The sequence below is a fragment of the Mixophyes fleayi genome, chromosome 5 (assembly GCF_038048845.1).
Source record: "Mixophyes fleayi isolate aMixFle1 chromosome 5, aMixFle1.hap1, whole genome shotgun sequence".
In the NCBI taxonomy this organism is placed as follows: domain Eukaryota; kingdom Metazoa; phylum Chordata; class Amphibia; order Anura; family Limnodynastidae; genus Mixophyes; species Mixophyes fleayi.
The window spans coordinates 242,002,204-242,023,215 of NC_134406.1; the positions used below are offsets into that span (position 1 = coordinate 242,002,204).

At 44.7% G+C, this 21,012-nt stretch overlaps 1 protein-coding gene across 1 annotated transcript in view; it reads left to right on the top strand.

Moving 5' to 3' along the window:
- Window positions 1-21,012, top strand: part of ATP6V0D2 (ATPase H+ transporting V0 subunit d2) — a 54,269-nt gene that overhangs the window by 23,884 nt on the left and 9,373 nt on the right. The window contains exons 4-7 of the mRNA XM_075213745.1: window positions 888-971; window positions 5,304-5,381; window positions 14,392-14,568; window positions 16,825-16,908. Of these exons, the coding sequence (XP_075069846.1) occupies window positions 888-971; window positions 5,304-5,381; window positions 14,392-14,568; window positions 16,825-16,908 (423 nt within the window). The remainder of the gene's footprint in view (window positions 1-887; window positions 972-5,303; window positions 5,382-14,391; window positions 14,569-16,824; window positions 16,909-21,012) is intronic.

Consider the following 21,012-nt stretch of genomic DNA (forward strand, 5'->3'; position numbering starts at 1 on the left):
AAGGAGTCATAATGTGCGCTGATCATAGAGGGAATACTATGGAGGTCAGACCGGCCACTTCATGCAGCTTTGGCCCAAATGTGCTACTTGATTGGAGAAACTATGCCTAGGCTTCCACCAGGGTGCTCAGGGTTGTAGAGCAATGATGACCACTTTTTTTGGAGACGCAGCACCAGTTGGTCGGAGTGAAGGCTAGAATAGGGTATACCAATATGACTAGTTTTGCAGAGTGGAGAAATTAATTTTCATTTTGCGGAGCAAAATTATTGTAATGAAATAAAGGGTTGTGCCAGGGATGTTGCTGGGATCTCCACCGCACCCTCTACCTTAAATTGGCACAAGCGCAGTGAAGCCCCTTTTGCTGCAGTTACTGGGCTTACCGTGTTCCTCCGGCCCTTAGTTGTGCACATGTTTACACTCGCACAGTGCACCTCCTAATGTTTTCATATGCCTCTCCCCACATAGAGGAGCACTTTTTCTCTGCTTTGGCTGCTTCCGAGTGCGGACAGAAAATGTTTACCTTGAGGTGCACGGGGCGGCAATCAACGCGTATTGGAGCAACACTGGTATTTTGCAGTGTGCCGTACATTCCAATGAATATTGGTCCTGCCCAGAGCCGCCTACAATGTGTTTAGGAGAGGGGTGGACTGTTATGTGGTTGGTAATTCTTATGACTCCTCAGATATTGAAATTTTTTAGTGAAATAAAGTTAAACAATGCTGCTAGCGAAGGAAACATGTATCTTTGAGTGTCTGTTGTAAACTGACCTTTAAAGGGATGATAATGTTTTTATCCAAGTACCAGGACAGCAGCTCGGTATAAATATCACTGGAATGTTAGTAATTGTTTACAGGTTTTACAGAGTGAGTAAATGTTATTTTTTATACCTAGCTGACTTCTTCCAAGACTGCCTGTCAGAAAATGACATGGACGAGATGAATATCGAAATCATGCGCAACAAGCTCTACAAGGTATAGTCTGTCACACATGATCATCTAAACACTAATTCTATATGACAAGCGAAAATCAATAGTTCATACCTGGTGGAAATGCATTTAAAAGGCATTACATTAAACAGGAGAGTTCTGTAACATACTTTCCCAAGATCTGGTAGGTTTTCTTATAGACTCTTATGATGGGTCTCTACGTCTAACCTCAGAAATATTTTTTTCTGAGCTGTACCTAGTGCAGGAGAATGGTGGTAGTCTGCAGTATTCAAAATAGAGTAATGCAGACAATAGTTAGACCGAACTAAAAATGACGATTATTATAAGGATGACATTGAGGAAATAGAGACTTACCATAATTCAGATAGACAATATATCATCATCACCACCATTTATTTATATAGCGCCACTGATTCCGCAGCGCTGTACATTCACATCAGTCCCTGCCCCATTGGGGCTTACAGTCTAAATTCCCTAACATACACACACACACACACACACACTAGGGTCAATTTGTTAGCAGCCAATTAACCTACTAGTATGTTTTTTGAGTGTGGGAGGAAACCGGACAACCCGAAGGAAACCCACGCAAACACACAAACTCCACACAGATAAGGCCATGGTCGGGAATTGAACTCATGACCCCAGTGCTGTAAGGCAGAACTGCTAACCACTTAGCCACCGTGCTGCCCAATATCTAACACACCTGATATAATGCTGCTATAAATTGCGACTGTACAAAAGGTGGAATTCTCGTCACTTACATTGGCCAGAGTGAGAATGCCGGTTTTAAGGTGGCAATGGGCAGACCCGCCGCCTGGCTTGTTTTATAAAAGTGTCTCACTATAAAGCCATCTACAACTGTCAGTCTAGGGAGGGGTGCATTTTCTGGGGGCAGATGTGTTAATGGTTTACTCATAAAGTGATGGAGAAACACAGTTAATCAACACACTGCATTTTTCTTCTCTCTGCCCTGGAAATTATAATTTGCTAAGTTAATATGAATTTATATACTGTAAATTTCATTAACTTTTTTGCCTTAGTCCCTTGTCACTTGTTCTAAAATCCCTTTCAATCCCACATTGCTTACCAAATTTTTTTTCTTTCTTTCCTTCCACAGCATTATCCTTACAACTATAATGTCCTTTTCTCCCCCCTGTATTATACTCCTTTACTCATATTACGCCTCCTGACCACTCCACTCCCTTAATTAACACTCATGAACTTTTGTCCTATCTTCATTCCTTAACTGTAATCATATTTTCTACTTCTCTGCTTCTGTTTCTAATAGCTAGTGATTTATCACCAGATCCAGCCCTGACCCACCCCATACACATCATTGTGATGTAACACCCTATTAACTGAATGCTCTGTTTGTAATAAACTAACCGCCACCCATAACCGCTTCCTCTCCAACAACCGACACTTTCTGATAACAGAAACATTGCTCACACAATCACTCCTCACCTGCAGCCCTTTCACATGGGGGTCTAGACTTCACTGATACCTCCAGGTCGGGAAACAGACACAGAAGTGGGGTTGGACTATTCCTTTCCCCACATTGGACATTTTGACAACTGTTCCATCATTCATGTACCCACCCTTTGAAATACATACTATCTAGGTGTTCAACGCACTCTTGCTACATGTGGCTGTGATTAATTGTCTCCTTGGATCACATCAATACTTTCTTGTACAATTGTCTGCTTGGCTAACTCCTTTCCTATCCTCTGACATCCCATTGGATTATCCACATTAACATTGTGTCTCCAAACTACTCTCTCGAACCTCCTATCTTGGGCTCTCCCAGTGGACTGAGTTTTGCACTCATTGTGATGGTCATTAAGTTATCTTACAGACTTTGTTTCTGATTCTTTATTGATACTTTCCCTTTCTGACCATAACTATATCACTTGCAAGTTCTCCTCCACCATTTACCTCTTTGCACTCTAACTCATCCAAGCCTCCTCAATCCCGCAGACATCTCAGTTGTATTCATTTTCACCAACTTTCAACCTCTCTACAATGACTATTCTCAAACCTCTTTATATCTTTACCAAATCCTAGCAACAGCTCTTGACTCCAACTATTCTTTGTCAGGCGCCGTCCCCGCCGTACTTCCACTCGGCAGGGACGGACGCCTGTCACCGCTGCTCTGCCCGGCCGGTTGCCGGGCAACAGGATAGCCACGCCCCTCAGCCCTGTGGGGCGCATGCGCAGTGGCCCGTCCCGTTGCTAGGCAACGGGAAGCTTTCTTCGGCACTTCCTGTGCCTGTTTCACAGAACCTATCATCTGCCTCCTGCATCTATTTAAACCTGGCTCTGGCGCCATTAGGGTGCCAGAGTAACAGGTTTCTGCCTCTAGCTCCCACAGTGTTTGTGCTCCTTGCTTTGACCCGACTTCTTCAACCATTCTCCAGTCTCTGCCTCCCTGTTGTGACCCGGCTTGCTGACCATTCTCTATTCTGTGTGACCCACCGTGTTCCTGCGACCTTGGCTTGTTGACGTTTCTTCTGGATTCTCCCTCTGTACCTCGCATACCGATTGGCTTGACCCGGACCGTCTGACTCCTCTTCACTACACCGGTAACTGACTAATAAGACTGCGACCTGTGCAGCAAAGTCCATACCTCCTTGCGGGGGTCCCTGGTGAAAACCAGGGGTACGTTAGACTCCGCACCTATCTGCTCAGTAGTGCCAATACCGGTTAGTGTTCCTCTTTATTCGGGCCTGACATTATTTACCCTCAAAGTTGACCACGACACAGTCAGCCGCAGCCCACAAACGAGGATGAAGCAGCTACTCTCTTCTTCTCCACCCACTTGACCCTATACCACCACAAATCAGATTACAGCTGAACTTGCACTTATCCCACCTGACTAAAATTTGTATTCTCTCTCTTCCCACTCGTATCTTTCCTTCATTATTCAAGCATGGGGTTATCATTCTTTTCTCTGTTACTGTATTACACTATTCTGTAAAAAAATTCTGACCCAAAATCTGTCGCAGATTACTATCGAATCTCGAATCCACACTCATTAACTGCTTATTACCTGCCACTATTCTCGATAACAGAACAATCCTTGCCCCTAGCTCGTAAGCCTTCAAGCGTTCCCTGGAAACTCGTCTCTTTAGATACAAACCACCTTCTTAAACTCTCTAGGCCATTCTATTCGATGGCCATCTGTACAAAGCTCACACAAATCTTACATTCATTCTTCCTCTATACCAACCTACTAACCCCAAACCAACAGTGTTATGTGACTGGACTATCTAGCCTCATTAAGCACTTTTTCCCATTGGAATCTGGCTGGTTAAATATGCAATATGTGCCACTTAACCCATATGTGTCATAGTCTTAATTTCCTGTAGACGGTAAGCTTGGGAGCCGGGTCCTCTTACCTCTTTGTCTGTACGTTAATACCCAGTTTTATTCCTGTTTGTTCTCAATTGTAAAGCGCTTTGGAATATGATGGCGCTATATGTTAATAATGTTTTTATGTTAATAAATAAATGATGGAAATTTAGAACTTTGGTGAATTAACAGTAGTTAAAAAGAATACAGAGAGCTTTAATACACCTTGTGAAGGAATATCTTGAGACGGCTGTTTAGATTTATTTTATTATTATTTATTTTTAGTTTATTTTACTAACCATATTTAGTATAGGTAGATTAGTTAGCTTGTTAGTATAGCATAGGTTAGTATTATTATAACGCTGGTGAAGGTAGTTGGTAGTTAGCATAGGACATTAGTGTTTAATTAGGTCAGGTATAGATTAGTAAAATTAGATTAGAGTATATTTTATATATGAATTAGGGCACGAGACAGACTGGCAATGGGCTGGTCAGTGTTTCGAACCATTGGGGAAAAATAGTTAAGTTGATGTTTGTTCGTTATTTCAGTTATTAAAGAAAAATATGTGGACTCATGCTGTTTTATTCTCATCTATTTTGACCTCATAATTAAATCTTGCTGTACCATAATCCTGGGGGTAAATGTTGAGCTGAGAGTTTTCCGGCGAGTTTGAAAAGTGGAGCTGTTGCCTATAGCAACCAATCAGATTCTAGCTATCATTTTGTAGAATGTACTAAATAAATCATAGATAGAATCTGTTTGGTTTTTCAAACCCGCTGGAAAACTCTCAGCTTGATACATTTACCCCCTGGTGTTAGTCGAGATACCATATACTTGCACACCTGCTATTTGGATCTCTTTTGTAAATGTCCACAAGTGCAATTTACAAAGAAGTACTACATTTTAAAATGTGACTACTAAATAAATGTTATCTAAGTGTATATTACAATTTATTATACGGGGTATAACTATATTCTGTGTTGTGTGTATTTCTCTACTAGTCATATCTAGAGGCTTTCTACAACTTCTGCAAAGTTCAAGGAGGGACGACCGAAGAAATAATGTGTCCAATTCTCGAGGTACAAACATATTTATATTTATTATTAAAAACAAAAAAAAGTACTAGTGTAAAAACAGCATTCCAGTTCCGGGTCACTGTAGTTTTAACTAGTTTCACTAGAAGGTTTCAGGCTTCAGCTAGTTCATTTTGAGATTAGATCGCTAGTCTCCATCAACCCTTAGCACATACCACGTGTATGTGTGTTTGTGTGTGTGGGAGTGTGTGTGTATATCAAACTGTCAAATTACGAGTTTTCAGTTGAATATGATGCTGTGGGAGAGGGGATTCATGATGCAGAGTCAATATTGACATTTTAATACCCCATTTATTAACGGGTGTATATGTAAAAAGAAGTCAATATCGACAAGTTGTTATTTACCTCCTATCTGCCTATGTATATATACACAAGTTGTCTTAGGGTAAGTATTCCACCGTTCCTTACCCCCACCTATATACGATTTGAGTTCACCTCTCAGATGCAATATACCGTTGCATCAGAAATGGAAGAAGACCAAAATTCATGAACATGCGCCAGATGCAAAATGGCGACAGCTTTAAACCGGAAATGGAGCTGAGTTTTCAATCCTTATATATATATATTAATAATCTTTGGGTAGTTCTTTACCGGTTGGCCCTTCTCCTGCCGAGTGCCTGGCTTGTCTGCATCAACTGATCTGCTGTGTGCCGACCCGGCTTGTCAGTTGGCTCTTCTCCTGCTGAATCCCTGGCTTATCTGCATCAACTGATCTACTGTGTACCGACCCGGCTTTTCAGTTAACCCTTCTCCTGCTGAATCCCTGGCTTATCTACATCAACTGATCTACTGTGTACCGACCCGGCTTATCAATTAACCCTTCTCCTGCTGAGTCCCTGGCTTATCTGTATCAACTGATCTACTGTGTACCGACCCGGCTTGTCAATTAACCCTTCTCCTGCTGAATCCTTGGCTTATCTGCACCAACTGATCTATTGTGTACCGACCCGGCTTGTCAGTTAACCCTTCTCCTGCTGAATCCCTGGCTTATCTACATCAACTGATCTACTGTGTACCGACCCGGCTTATCAATTAACCCTTCTCCTGCTGAGTCCCTGGCTTATCTGTATCAACTGATCTACTGTGTACCGACCTGGCTTGTCAATTAACCCTTCTCCTGCTGAATCCCTGGCTTATCTGCACCAACTGATCTACTGTATACCGACCCGGCTTGTCAGTTAACCCTTCTCCTGCTGAATCCCTGGTTTATCTGCATCAACTGATCTACTGTGTACCGACCCGGCTTTTCAGTTAACCCTTCTCCTCCTGAATCCCTGGCTTATCTACATCAACTGACCTACTGTGTACCGACCCGGCTTGTCAATTAACCCTTCTCCTGCTGAGTCCCTGGCTTACCTGTATCAACTGATCTACTGTGTACCGACCCGGCTTGTCAATTAACCCTTCTCCTGCTGAATCCCTGGCTTATCTGCACCAACTGATCTATTGTGTACCGACCCGGCTTGTCAGTTAACCCTTCTCCTGCTGAATCCCTGGCTTATCTACATCAACTGATCTACTGTGTACCGACCCGGCTTGTCAATTAACCCTTCTCCTGCTGAGTCCCTGGCTTATCTGTATCAACTGATCTACTGTGTACCGACCCGGCTTGTCAATTAACCCTTCTCCTGCTGAATCCCTGGCTTATCTGCACCAACTGATCTACTGTGTACCGACCCGGCTTGTCAATTAACCCTTCTCCTGCTGAATCCCTGGCTTATCTGCATCAACTGATCTACTGTGTACCGACCCGGCTTGTCAGTTAACCCTTCTTCTGCTGAATCCCTGGCTTATCTGCACCAACTGATCTACTGTGTACCGACCCGGCTTGTCAATTAACCCTTCTCCTGCTGAATCCCTGGCTTATCTGCATCAACTGATCTACTGTGTACCGACCCGGCTTGTCAATTAACCCTTCTCCTGCTGAATCCCTGGCTTATCTGCACCAACTGATCTACTGTGTACCGACCCGGCTTGTCAATTAACCCTTCTCCTGCTGAATCCCTGGCTTATCTGCAGCAACTGATCAACTGTGTACCGACCCGGCTTGTCAGTTAACCCTTCTCCTGCTGAATCCCTGGCTTAACTGCATCAACTGCATATAAAACATTATTTTATATGCCATTATTTTGTTTTTCCTGATTGTACATTTACAAGTTTCTACTTTTTACCTGTTATTATTCTACTATTTATATGCCTTTATCTTGTTTTTCCTGATTTTATATTTACCAGCAACTAGTTTTACCTGTTATTATTCTTGCCTATTTCCATTGTCCTTATTACCTCTCCTTCTATTATTCTTTGCCTTCCACGCCCTAATTGGTTATTGTCCTCCATCTTGCTATTGTCTCCCTGCTTATTCTTACCTGTTATCCGCTGTCCTTATTATCTTACTGTTCTGCTATCATTCTTACCTGTCTTCATTGTCCTTATTATCTCACTGTACTGTTGTTCCATGCCCTCCACGCCCTAATTCGTTATTATCTTCCACCTTTTCATTGTCTTCCTGCCTTTGTTCTTACCTGTTTTTCACTGTCCCCACTATCTCACTGTTCTGTTACTCTCTCTCCCTACTATGCCTCCCCGCTCTCACTCCATACCCATACTCTCCCCCCGCCCTACCTCTCCCGGTACTCCCCGCCACCCCCCGCGCGCTGCTCATCTTGCTAACCTCATCCCCATTTCCCCCCTCTCCTCTCCCCCTTTCTTCTGTGCCCTCTGGAATGCCAGATCCGTCCGCAACAAGCTGACTGCTATCCACGACCTCTTTCTATCCAACTCCTTTAACCTTCTTGCCGTTACTGAAACCTGGCTCTCCGATTCTGATACTACTTCCCCCGCTGCCCTCTCCTATGGTGGCCTCTCCTTCACCCATTCCGCCAGGCCTGGTGCCCGCCCTGGCGGTGGAGTTGGCCTCCTCCTCTCCTCCACCTGTACTTTTCGTGTCATTCCCCCTGAACCCTCCCTCTCCTTCTCCTCTTTTGAAGCTCACTCCATCCGCCTCTTCTACCCCATCCATCTCCGCGTCACTGTCATCTACCGCCCCCCTGGCCCCACCTCCCTCTTCCTTGACAACTTTGCTAGCTGGCTTCCTCACTACCTCTCCTCCGATCTCCCCTCGATCATTCTCGGTGACTTTAATATCCCCATCGACAACCCCACCTACCCTGCTTCCAGCAAACTGCTCACCCTCTCTTCCTCCCTTGGTCTCACCCAATGGACCTCCTCCTCTACCCACTGCCTTGGTCACTCCCTTGATCTTGTCTTCTCCTACCTATGTAATCTCTCCGACTTCTCCATCTCTCCCTTTCCTCTATCCGACCACCATCTCCTCTCCTTCTCTCTCTCCTCTTCTCCTGCTCCCCTCCCCCTGCCCAAACCTACTCTGTCCATACGCAACCTCGATGCTCTTGACCCTGCCTCTCTGTCCTCCTCTCTCGATACCCTCCTTTCTCCCCTTTCCTCCCAGGCCTGCCCCAACCAGGCGGTCTCCCTCTACAATCACACCCTCACCTCCGCTCTGGACGCGGTTGCCCCTGCCCACTCCGTCCACCCCCGCTGCTCCAAACCCCAACCTTGGCACTCCAAATTTACCCGCTTCCTCCAAAAATGCTCCCGTTCTGCCGAACGTCACTGGAGAAAATCCCGCTCCCTGGCTGACTTCCTCCACTTTAAATTCATCCTTTCATCCTACAGCTCTGCCCTCTCACTCGCTAAACAATCTTTCTTTAAATCCCTCATCTCTTCCCAGTCCTCTAACCCCCGCCACCTCTTTGCCACCTTTAGCACTCTCCTGGCCCCCTCCCCTCCCCCCACCCCCTCCTCCCTGACTGCCTCTGATTTCGCCTCCTTCTTCTCCTCTAAAATCGAGGCCATCCGACTTGAAATCTCCTCCTCCACTCTCTCTTCCACCCCTCCCACTCTTCTGTCCTCCCCCCCCAACCACCTTCCCCTCCACTCCTTCCGTCCCACCACCGGCGAGGAAGTCCACTCTCTCATTTTATCATCCCCCCCCACTACCTGCCCCCTGGATCCCATCCCCTCCTACCTTCTTCGCTCCCTTTCCCCCACCACCTGCTCCCACCTCGCTCACCTCTTTAATCTCTCCCTCTCCACTGGCATCTTCCCCTCCTCCTTCAAACATGCTCTCGTATCCCCCATTCTTAAGAAACCTAATCTCGACTCCACTTCTCTCTCGAACTATCGCCCCATATCTCTTCTCCCATTTGCCTCCAAAATTCTTGAGAGGCTCGTCTGCAGCCGTCTCACCTCCTACCTTTCTGAATACTCCCTCCTTGATCCTCTCCAGTCTGGTTTCCGCCCCCTCCACTCCACTGAAACTGCCCTGGCTAAAGTCACCAATGACCTCCTCTCTGCAAAAGCCAGGGGCCACTTCTCCCTTCTCATCCTCCTTGACCTCTCTGCAGCCTTTGACACCGTTGACCACCCCCTCCTCCTTCACACCCTCCAGTCTTTCGGCCTCTCCGGCCCAGTCCTGTCCTGGTTCACCTCTTACCTTACTCACCGTTCCTTCTCTGTCACCACCTCTGGGTCTCTCTCCCCCCCATCCACCCTTCCAGTCGGGGTCCCTCAGGGCTCTGTTCTGGGACCCTTACTCTTCTCTCTATACACCTCCTCCCTGGGTGAACTCATCAGCTCCTTCGGCTTCAGCTACCACCTTTACGCTGACGACACTCAACTATACCTCTCCTCTCCTGATCTCTCTCCCTCCCTCCTCTCTAGGGTGTCCGCCTGCCTCTCTGCCATCTCCTCCTGGATGTCCTCTCGATTCCTCAAACTTAACCTTGCCAAAACTGAGCTCATAGTTTTTCCTCCCTCTCATACCCCATCCCCTTCTGACCTCTCCATCACTGTCGACAACACCTCTATCTCCCCTGTCCCCCAACTTCGCTGCCTTGGTGTCATCCTCGACTCCTCTCTCTCCTTTGGCCCCCACATCCTCTCTCTTGCTAAATCCTGCCGCTTCCAGCTGCGCAACATCGCTCGCATCCGGCCCTTCCTCTCCCAAGATGCCACCAAATGCCTTATCCACTCTCTGATCATCTCCCGCCTGGACTACTGCAACCTCCTCCTCACTGGCCTCCCCCACTCTCATCTCGATCCCCTTCGATCCGTCCTTAACGCTGCAGCTAGGCTTATTTTCCTCTCTCGCCGCTCCTCTTTTGTCTCCCCCCTCTACCTAGCCCTTCACTGGCTCCCATTCCCCTTCAGAATCCTCTTTAAGCTCCTCACACTCACCTACAAGGCCCTCGCCAACTCCACTGCACCCTACATCTCCACCCTCCTCTCTATTCATGCTCCATCCCGCCCTCTCCGTTCTGCCTCTGACCGTCGCCTCTCTTCCCCCCTTATAACCTCCTCCCACGCGCGTATCCAAGACTTCACCCGCGCTGCCCCCCTCCACTGGAACAAGCTCCCTCCCTCCATCAGAACTTCCCCTAATCTATCCAGCTTTAAACGGGCCCTAAAAACCCACTTTTTTCTTAAAGCCTTTCTGTCTCCCACTTAATTTCCTACCTTATCTTCTGCCTCTGTCCCCCTACTCTCCCTCTCTCCCCTGCGTCTCTCTGTCTGTCCACCCCTCCCCTTAGATTGTACGCTCCTCTGAGCAGGGCCATCTCTCCTCCTGTTTCCACCACTTCTAACTCTGCTCTCCAGCTACTTAGCCCTCCTCCTCAAAGGTCCTCCACCCCACATCCACTTTCGCTCCCTCCTCCCCCCTGGGGGTCTCCCTGTCTTCCACGCCCCCCTTCTTGGGCCCCGTCATTTTCGGATCCTCCCTCCCCCTTCCCCGCCCTCTCTAGCTGTGCATTGAGCGTACTGAGTTGCTGTGTTTACTGTACTGTGCTGTCTCCCATTGTATTGTGATTTTGTTTGTCTCTGTACGGCGCTGCGGATGCCTTGTAGCGCCTTATAAATAAATATTAATAATAATAATAATAATATATATATATATATATATACACAAGTAATGTTTTATTATATGGCTCATTTACAACAAAGGATTCTCCCAGACATACGTAAACTCTACCGTTTGCTTACCATGTAATTATTCAAGCAGCCCCAATAAGCCTAGAGGCATTTATAGTACCTGTCACTGCAAGACCAGGGGGTAAATGTATCAAGCTGAGACTTTTCCAGCGGGTTTGAAAAGTGGAGATGTTGCCTATAGCAACCAATCAGATCCTAGCTGTCATTTTGTAGAATGTACAAAATAAATGATAGCTAGAATGTGGGTGGTTTTTCAAACCCTCCAGAAAACTCTCAGCTTAAATCATTTGCCCCCAGGGTTTTTTCATTAAGTAGAGACTGAAAAAAAACTTCTTCCACCACAACTAGAAAAGGGACAGGTACGTTTTGCACCCTATGATCTATCTTTCAACACCAGTCATCCTGGACCACATCAGAGCTTCTCACGTCAAGAGTGTTGATGTAGAGCACAAAGGCTGGTGGTGGAGAGATGGAGAGCTGCCCAGCCAGGCTGATAAGAATGTCATCCACAATACTTCCAGGTTGATTTGTGGGTAGGGGAATATTTGTATCAGTAAGTTTCCATTAGTCCCCCTGGTGGTAGATTTTATAAATACATTGATGCCCACTTTAATTAAAGGGATGGCTTGCTTCAAGACAACAAGACACAACAGATTTTTGGAAAATCTTTGAATATATTAACATTTTTAGCCCAAGAACTGATATCTGGTTGATATGGTTAGTGTACATTATTGTTCATTAAACATATACACCTAGATGTCTCATATCTACACAAAAGATCAACGATGCATTGACTGATGTGTTTTTAGTCCACTGTATTGTGCTGAGCAGTCTTGTGCTTAGTCCTATGGAAGTTTTACTTACTACACATAAGAGGTATAAAAAGGTTTGTTTGTTTTGATATTAATAGAAATCATATCTGGAATATTGCAAGAATGGATTGAGCTGATTTTTTATGATTATAAGAAAATCAAATTGCAGGCTCTGAAATCCTTCATTTTGCTCCATTATTGATCTGGTACATTGAACATATAGAATCTAATTCATTAAGGAGAGGGAAAAAAGGGAGTAAATTTGATCCTGGACAAACCGTGTTACAATACAAAGGGTGCAAATCAGTTTATTATTTTGCACATAAGTTAAATGCTGGCTGTGTTTCCATGTAGCACACACATACTTGATAGCTTTATTTTTACACTGAAATTTAAAGTTGATCTAGGACATGCCCTACCCCAACTACAAATCTGTCCCCACATTTTAAATTTACCTCCCCCTCCAATGCAACATGGTTTTGCCAAGGTGCAAACTTACTCCTGTTTTTTGCTTTACTTTTCGTAATGACTCAGGCCCACTGTATATGGATGCTGGTCTGGGCAGTTTTGCACTATTTGATATCGGGGAAAGGATAATAAAACAAGCTACCTGATGGAATTACATAGACCTGCATTCATGTAATGCAGCGGCTGAATAATGGAGCAAAATTACACTCAAGGTGCCACCTTTATGTGTGGAAAATATTATATCTAAATTCTGCTACAGAACTTGTGAGTTTGAGTACAACTTGAGCACAATGTAAGACCACCTGAGGAGTAATTATCAGGGTGTTGTTTCACTCAATACTCTGCCCACTTCCAGAATACCTAGTGCAGTGTTGGCTAACCTGTGACACTCCAGGTGTTGTGAAACTACAAGTCCCAGCATACCCTTCCAGCAATAAGCTGCTATATGTTGGCAAAGCATGCTGGGACTTGTAGTTTCACAACACCTGGAGTGTCACAGGTTACCCAGCACTAACTTAGGGCTAGATTTACTAAGCTGCGGGTTTGAAAAAGTGGGGATGTTGCCTATAGCAACCAATCAGATTCTAGCTGTCATTTTGTAGAAGGTACTAAATAAATGAATACTAGAATCTGATTGGTTGCTATAGGCAACATCCCCACTTTTTCAAACCCGCAGCTTAGTAAATATATCCCTTAGTGTGTTTTCAGCTTTCCATGCTACGGTGTTACTACATCTTTATCACTAGTGTAACATCCAAATATCCTTATCTTTTTAATATTCTCAAATGGAAACAGATACGTCCAGCTCACTACAATGTGGCATAAGAGCAATCTAAAAATCACTTATCAATGCAACATTCAAAACTCAGCATGTCTTCTAGGAAGATTTTGTGGGTAATTTGCGAGCCACAGAATCTGCAGGTCTTTAATTATGCAGGGGTACACCCACTGCGTGATCTTTGGAAAGACCCCTTTGACATCACACTGCATTTAGTTTTGTGGGTTGGTGGATGATCTGGATAATGCGCAGGGTGAAAACAGTAACATTTTACAAACAAACTACTATTTTGATATTTATATAGGACATTATAGTTCCACTTTTTATAATTTTATTCTAAAATATTGCTCAGTTTAGCTCAGTTGATGTATTAAATGAACCATGAGTGTGAGGGGATATATGTGTCACTCTTGTGTGTTACATTGGTGAAAGCATACCTCCCAACTGTCCTGATTTCATAGGGATAGTCCATAATTGCCATCTTAAAAGGTAGGTCCTGTAAGTGTGCACTCTACACCCCTTTTATCTAATTTACATAATCCGGGTATTCAAAATGAAATCTCACTTCTATACTTCAGTACAAAATTAGGCACGTCCGTTCACAGTAGGCCAGGAATGACCACAGTCTGTCTAACTTCTCCCACCAAACGGTGCAAATGTTGTCCGTGCAGACACTGCTAATTTGACCCACGAAACCATGCACCTTCCAGTAAAAGTGCACTTGTCAAGACCGTTTGCTCTTCTGTTTTGCACTTATGAGTTTCATATATTTTTGTTGGTTTTTTAGTTTATTTGAGCACAGGTAGAGTAGGTACAGTATGCCACCCATGTTTCATATATGTTTGGGATTTAAATAGCTTTCAACTCTATTTATATGCATTCTTTTCTCTATTACGGCTATGACATAATTTACTTTCTTTTCTAGTTTGAAGCGGACAGACGGGCATTTATTATCACTATCAATTCATTTGGCACTGAGCTTAACAAAGCAGACAGAGAGACCTTGTACCCGACTTGTGGCAAGCTCTACCCAGAGGGACTGCGGCTACTTGCCAAAGCAGAGGACTATGAACAAGTGAAGAGCGTAGCAGATTTCTATGCTGTAAGTAGCTATTAAGCTTTTGCTATTTATTTGTATGGGGGATGTGGACACAATTATAGCATTACTTTGTAATGTTATATATAGTGTATATACAGCGGTTTCGTATGTATTTCCCACATTTCAAAGTGGAGACACAAGCAAGTGCTATAGCAGTAATACTTTCTTTTAAAAAGTGTTTATACACAGGGTGATCCAGTGGCCAGGTCTCCTAGATGTGACCCCACACATACATACACAGTGCAATTGTTTGCCAATTAGCATTTAAATTACCCGATTGGCTGGTAGAGTTGCACCTTTAGCTGAGACGTACTGGGTGGTGGATAGAACTTTAAGTGTAGCAATCTGATTTACACCTCCTGTAACTTCCATAGAACTCTCACGTATGGGGGACGTCATACCTCATAACATTTCTGATTTGAAAGCCCAGGTCACACTGGATCCTCACAGGCCATGGCCTAAATTACTAGGCTGCAATCTGTTTTTGCTGTTGAATTTGGGACTGTCCCTCAAAAATGGGAACACTTGAAGTATGTGTAAGTTTCCTGTAGAAATGTTTATTCTGCAGAGCCAATGTTCTGGTAGGGGGCAGATAGGGGGAAGGGTAGGGAGATTGGAGGAAGGGTAGGGAGATGGGAGGAAGGGTAGGGAAGGGGTTGATCTATTCTGCAGTCCAAAAAAAGCACCTGAAATACTGCCTTTGTCAATTAAACATAACTATCTATTTTAATGTGGTAATACAAATCTTGTCACTGTAACCTAGATCTGTCACCAAACCATACTTCTAGACCAGTGTTTCTCAAATCCAGTCCTCAGGACCCCCTAGCAGTACATGTTTTCCATATCTCCTTGCTGGAGCACAGGTGTATTCATTACTGACTGACACAGTGTAGCAGGTGGTATAATTATTTCACTGGTCACCTGGCAATCTTCTTTTTAGTTAGTCCTGAGGACTGGATTTGAGGAACACTGTTCTAGACCATACTTCTAGACCTTTTTACATGAAAAACAATAACATTCGCAAACAAAAGAAAAATATTGCTATGTTTTGCTGACCTCGCAAACCTACTTCTCTCTATTTGGCTAACAAAATAAACATGACAACAATCACAGTCAGAGGTTTGGGTGGACCAGTTATGTGGACTACTTTGTCCCTATTATCCACTCAAGAATGGATAATCTCATTCTCAGAAGTTATACATCATCATCATCATCATCATCATTTATTTATATAGCGCCATCAATTCTGCAGCGCTGTACAGAAAATATGTTGTCACTCACATCAGTCCCTGTCCCATTGAGCTTACAGTCTAAATTCACTAACATATAAACAGACTAGGGTAATGTTTTAGCAGCCAGTTAACCTACTAGTATGATTTTGGAGTACACGGTAAAACTTAATTGTATCATTTCTCTACATGTACTTTGTTTAACTTAGCAACATACTAGTATCACATGTGCTCTTTTTTAATATTTGTGTTATGTTTCTTGTTTTTTTACTTTGTACAAGTATCTGCAGTTCTTATATCCAGCCCCTTGAATTCTTGATCCTTAAATTGGACTTTCCATTTCCAACTTCAATAGCAAAATCCTTGGCTCATTACCACTTGTGTTTGTGTTACATTATTCTTCCTACCTAAAAAAAATGCAGTAAAAACTCAGCAACAAAGTTGTTTTGTGCAGATTTGAAGATGATTTCAGATAGATTTGATCCCTAAGCCCCACTTGTATACAGGTCACTCTCAATTCACTTATAACCACTTTCTTTATTTTGAGTAGGAAGTAAAAAATAGGAAGTAAAAAAAAATCCATATTGTATCAAGTAGAAGATACAGCTTGAATACAATAAGGTGTTTTTACTCTTGCCAAATACACCTTAAAATGCTGGTAAGATTCCCTTCCAGTCTAGTGGAAAAAAAAATTCCCTGCAGCATGATACATGTTTACAAACAAACCGTTAACCTACGTTATGTCCTTTTTCATGCATTCGTCACCAGATTTCCGGCAGGTAAAATGTATTTGAGAACCCAAATATGTGAATGAGCCCCAAGTATCTGTGTAGTTTGCAGACGTCGATATGAATCGTGAGCATTTGTTTTACTGTGCTGTACACACACCTCTATATAATATACATCAAGCTGTCCTTAGACAGTACCAATCCATCCCCTTACTGTGCTGTGGCCTTTTTCTGGGTAAAACATTGAAAACCCAGAAATCCCTTTGATCTGCTGCAAATACTCTCCCATTGGCCTCTTGCAGGAGTACAGAGCATTGTTTGAAGTGGTTGGAACTGGAACTGCGACTGGAGAAAAGACATTAGAAGACAAGTTCTTTGAACATGAGGTAAGAAGAACAGAATCATAGTATCTCTAGGATGTGACGTGTACTATCCCAGGTGTCAGGTCAGTGTCCCTGATTCTAGAACCATTTGTATCACCCAGCAGAAGTGTATACAGAGTCATGTACCAGGATCTGTAGTTCTCACATGTGATATACCCACATTGATTTGAGTACATGAGGCAATATATCTCACTCTGGGGTCGATTTACTATCTAGGGGCAATAACAGATTTTTTTAGAAATGCTTAGCGGTTGATAACATAACCATAAACCTTTAACTTAACCTTAGCACTTGTACTATGTAATAAGAGACACCACACCGACTTGTTGGGAAATTAACTCTATTTATTAAATTAACCTTGCACTGATATTGTCACTCACCGGACCGTGAGTGCCTCTTCCCGGACATTTAGGAACCGTGGCCGTCCTCCATCCTGAGGGTCTGCGCATGCGCAGCCCTTTTCTACCCTTCAGTGTATGTTCCTTTTAGTCAATTGGCAGATCAGGCAACCTCCCTATATTAAGCACCTGTGGTCAACACCACGTTGCCTGATCTTGGAGTCTCATTCCCATGAGTCTCTGAAGGTGTTCCTATGTTTCCTCGTGTATTCAGCGCTGCTGATTCCTGTGGTTTCCAAACCACTTCTACCTCTGTGGTTTCCAAACCACTTCTACTACTGTGGTTTCCATACCGCTTCTACCATCAACTGTATCATCGTGACTGTTTGCTGATTCCTATCCGCTGCCTCCGTGCACTACAGTCTTCTATACCACTTCAACGCTATCATATTCCATTGTGACTGTTTGCTGATTCCTACCCGCTGCCTCCGTGCACTACAGCCTTCTCTCCACATCCACTCACCTGTTCATCATCAAGTCGGTGAGCTGATTCCTATCCGCTGCCTCCGTGCACTACAGTCTCCAGCTGGTAACTCGTCTGTGTTCATCATCGTGACTGTTAGCTGATTCCTATCCGCTGCCTCCGTGCACTACAGTCTCCAGCTTGCAACTCGCCTGTGTTCACCATCGTGACTGTTAGCTGATTCCTATCCGCTGCCTCCGTGCACTACAGCCTCCAGCTTGCTACTCGCCTGTGTTCACCATCGTGACTGTTAGCTGATTCCTATCCGCTGCTCCTGTGCACCTCAGCCTCATCTCATCTCTCCCGTGTTTCCTCGAGACTGCTGCTATTATTACCATCTGCTTCTCTTCGTGATCAACAGCTCCTGGTCTACTCTGCTCTCCCGTGTTCCATCGCTATTGATACCTGTTGGTTGCTACTGGTTACCTCCGTGTGTCCGCAGAGCCCTGCTGCTGCTGTCAGCGCTATCGTCCACCCGCTGCTGATCCGCTCTCCACGCCTTCCTGTGTCCTGCTGGTCTCTACCCTCCTGTCAGCATTGGATTCGTATCTCATCAGCTACTCCTCTGCTAGATCATCTCCATTCTCCTGGGTCCTCCATGAGTCCAGTTCCACGTTCTACTGATTCCTGTGGATTCGTGTCCCTGTTGGTCTACTTACCTGTGCGCTGCACCTACTAGACTCTTCCTCCAGGGACTTCTCATCCTGCCGGCCTCCTGCCGCTCAGGTATTGCTGCACTCCTATCTGACTGCCTACTTCTGAACCACGGTATGCATACTTCTCATTGACTGTGCTGGTGTATTGCATACCTTGCTGGACTGTGTTGGTTCTCCTCTGGAGTCTGCTATCCGCTGAGTCTATTGCCATCATTGACTGTGTTATCTTGTGCTGGATTACTTCAAGAGACGTTCTATATTTGCAGACCTGTTCAGTCATTTATATATATTGTGCATATTATTGTGGATCGTGTTTAAGGTGCCCGTGTACATCCTGTGTTGCAGTCTCTCCCCGTACACCTCCTCACATATATATTCAGTGGTACAACTTGCTGAAGGCAGACCACTGATCCCTGTTTCCTGTATCACCTGTTCCAGTATCCTCTCACATAGCAGTGGTACAACTTGCTATCGCAGACCACTGACTACCCGGATACCTCCACTTGGATTCCATTCCTTCACTCAGACAGCGGTACAACTTGCTCTCCGCAGACCGCTGACTCTCATCACCTCCTCGTTGCTGTTGGACATTCCTCCTCACTATAGCAGTGGTACAACTTGCTATCGCAGACCACTGACTACCTTCACGTGTCCTTGTCCATACAGTTCCTCGTGTATTAATACCTCCATATTACCAGTGCTGCTAGTCATAGACTTTCCTGAGCATCTCATCATCTACCATTGCCTGTTCCGTGATCACCCTGCTACCAGAGTACTCTATTACCATCTACATTGCTCTGGTAAGCTTACCACCTGGTGATCCCTGGGTAAAGACTCCTAGTGCCCGTGACAGTAAGATCAGGCCATGACAGACCCAGATACGGAACCTACAGCCAAAGAGATGCTGCGGCATCTGGTTACCCGTATTGAGCAACAGGAAGTTCGCCAACGGCATTTACTGCGGTGTTACCAGGCGTTAGCTTCCCAAAGAACGTCCGTGCAAGATGCCACAACTACTGTTGATGCTCCTGTGCCTTCCTCCGTTTCCCCAGTGCCATCCCAGGTGTTTACGGCTTCCACGCTTCACCTGCCTACTCCGTCAAAATACGATGGAGACCCCAAAACTTGTAGGGGTTTTCTTACTCAATGCTCAGTTCATTTTGAGCTCCAACCTCAAAATTTTTCTACCCATCGTTCCAGAGTGGCCTATCTTATTTCATTGTTTTCTGGACAAGCTCTCGCATGGGCTTCCCCTCTGTGGGAAAGAAACGATCCATTGTTACAGGATAGTGCCGAATTTATTTCCACGTTCCGAAGTGTATTCGATGAACCAGGTCGTGTTATTTCCGCTGCATCCAGCATTCTCCGTCTTCGCCAAGGATCTCGCACTGTGGCTCAGTACGTCATTCAATTTAGGATCTTAGCCTCTGAACTTCAGTGGAACACTGAAGCATTAATTGCCGCCTTCTGGCAGGGGCTTTCCGATAAAATTAAAAACGCACTGACTTCACAAGAACTACCCTCCTCTTTAGAAGATTTGATCTCTCTTTGCCATCGTGTAGACCTGAGGTTTCGTGAAAGAGAACCTGAGAAAACAACTTCGGTTAAAACACCTCTTCTCTCAAATCCTCAATTTCACCCAGCTTCATCTCCGGTGATACCCATGGAGATAGGTCGCTCCAAATTAACTTTAGAGGAGAGGGACCGAAGAATAAAGAATAGACTTTGTATCTATTGTGCCGATTCTACGCATATGCTCAATTCTTGTCCCAGGAAATGCCGGGCTCTAACCAATACTGGGGAGATAAGGTTAGGGTTCCTGGAGTCCTCCCCATCTTCTACGAAATTAAAAGCCTGCGCTTTTGATGTTACGATTTCCTTTGCTACCAAATCCTTTGAGTCACAGGCATTGATTGATTCCGGAGCAGCAGGAAATTTCATTTCTAAATCCCTAGTGAATCAATGGTCCCTACCAGTGATTACTTTGAAAACACCGATTACTGTGACTGCTATGGATGGATCACGTCTCATCAATGGTCTCATCACCCAGAGTACGTCTCCAGTAACGCTTCAGATTGGTGGGCTACACCATGAAGAGATTTCGTTTTTAATTCTTCCTGTTACGACAAGTCCGATTGTCTTAGGCCTTCCATGGCTTCAATGTCATTCTCCCCAGATTGACTGGCGCACTTCTCAAGTTACATCTTGGGGAGCTGAATGTCATCATCGTTGTCTCTCTCAAATGGTTTCATTCAAAAGACAGCATTCGTATATTCCACCAGGTCCTCCTCCACAGGATCCTTCATCTACGGATCTGTGTGATAAGGTTCAGTCTGAACGCCTTCCTTCTCATCGGGCGTTCGTGACGTCATCGGACGTTGAAGATGGATCTCAGGAGTCATCTTCAAAAGTGCTGGTGGTTCACGGTCACCATCCGTCTTTTCCGGAATTTCCTGCCCTCCCTCCCACCCAAGTTCCTGCTGTGGAGACTGCTTGTCAGACCTTCAAAAATATCTGGTCTCAGGTCAAAACCTGTTTAAAGAAGACATCTAACAAATATAAGTCTTTCGCAGATAAGAAGAGGCGGGCT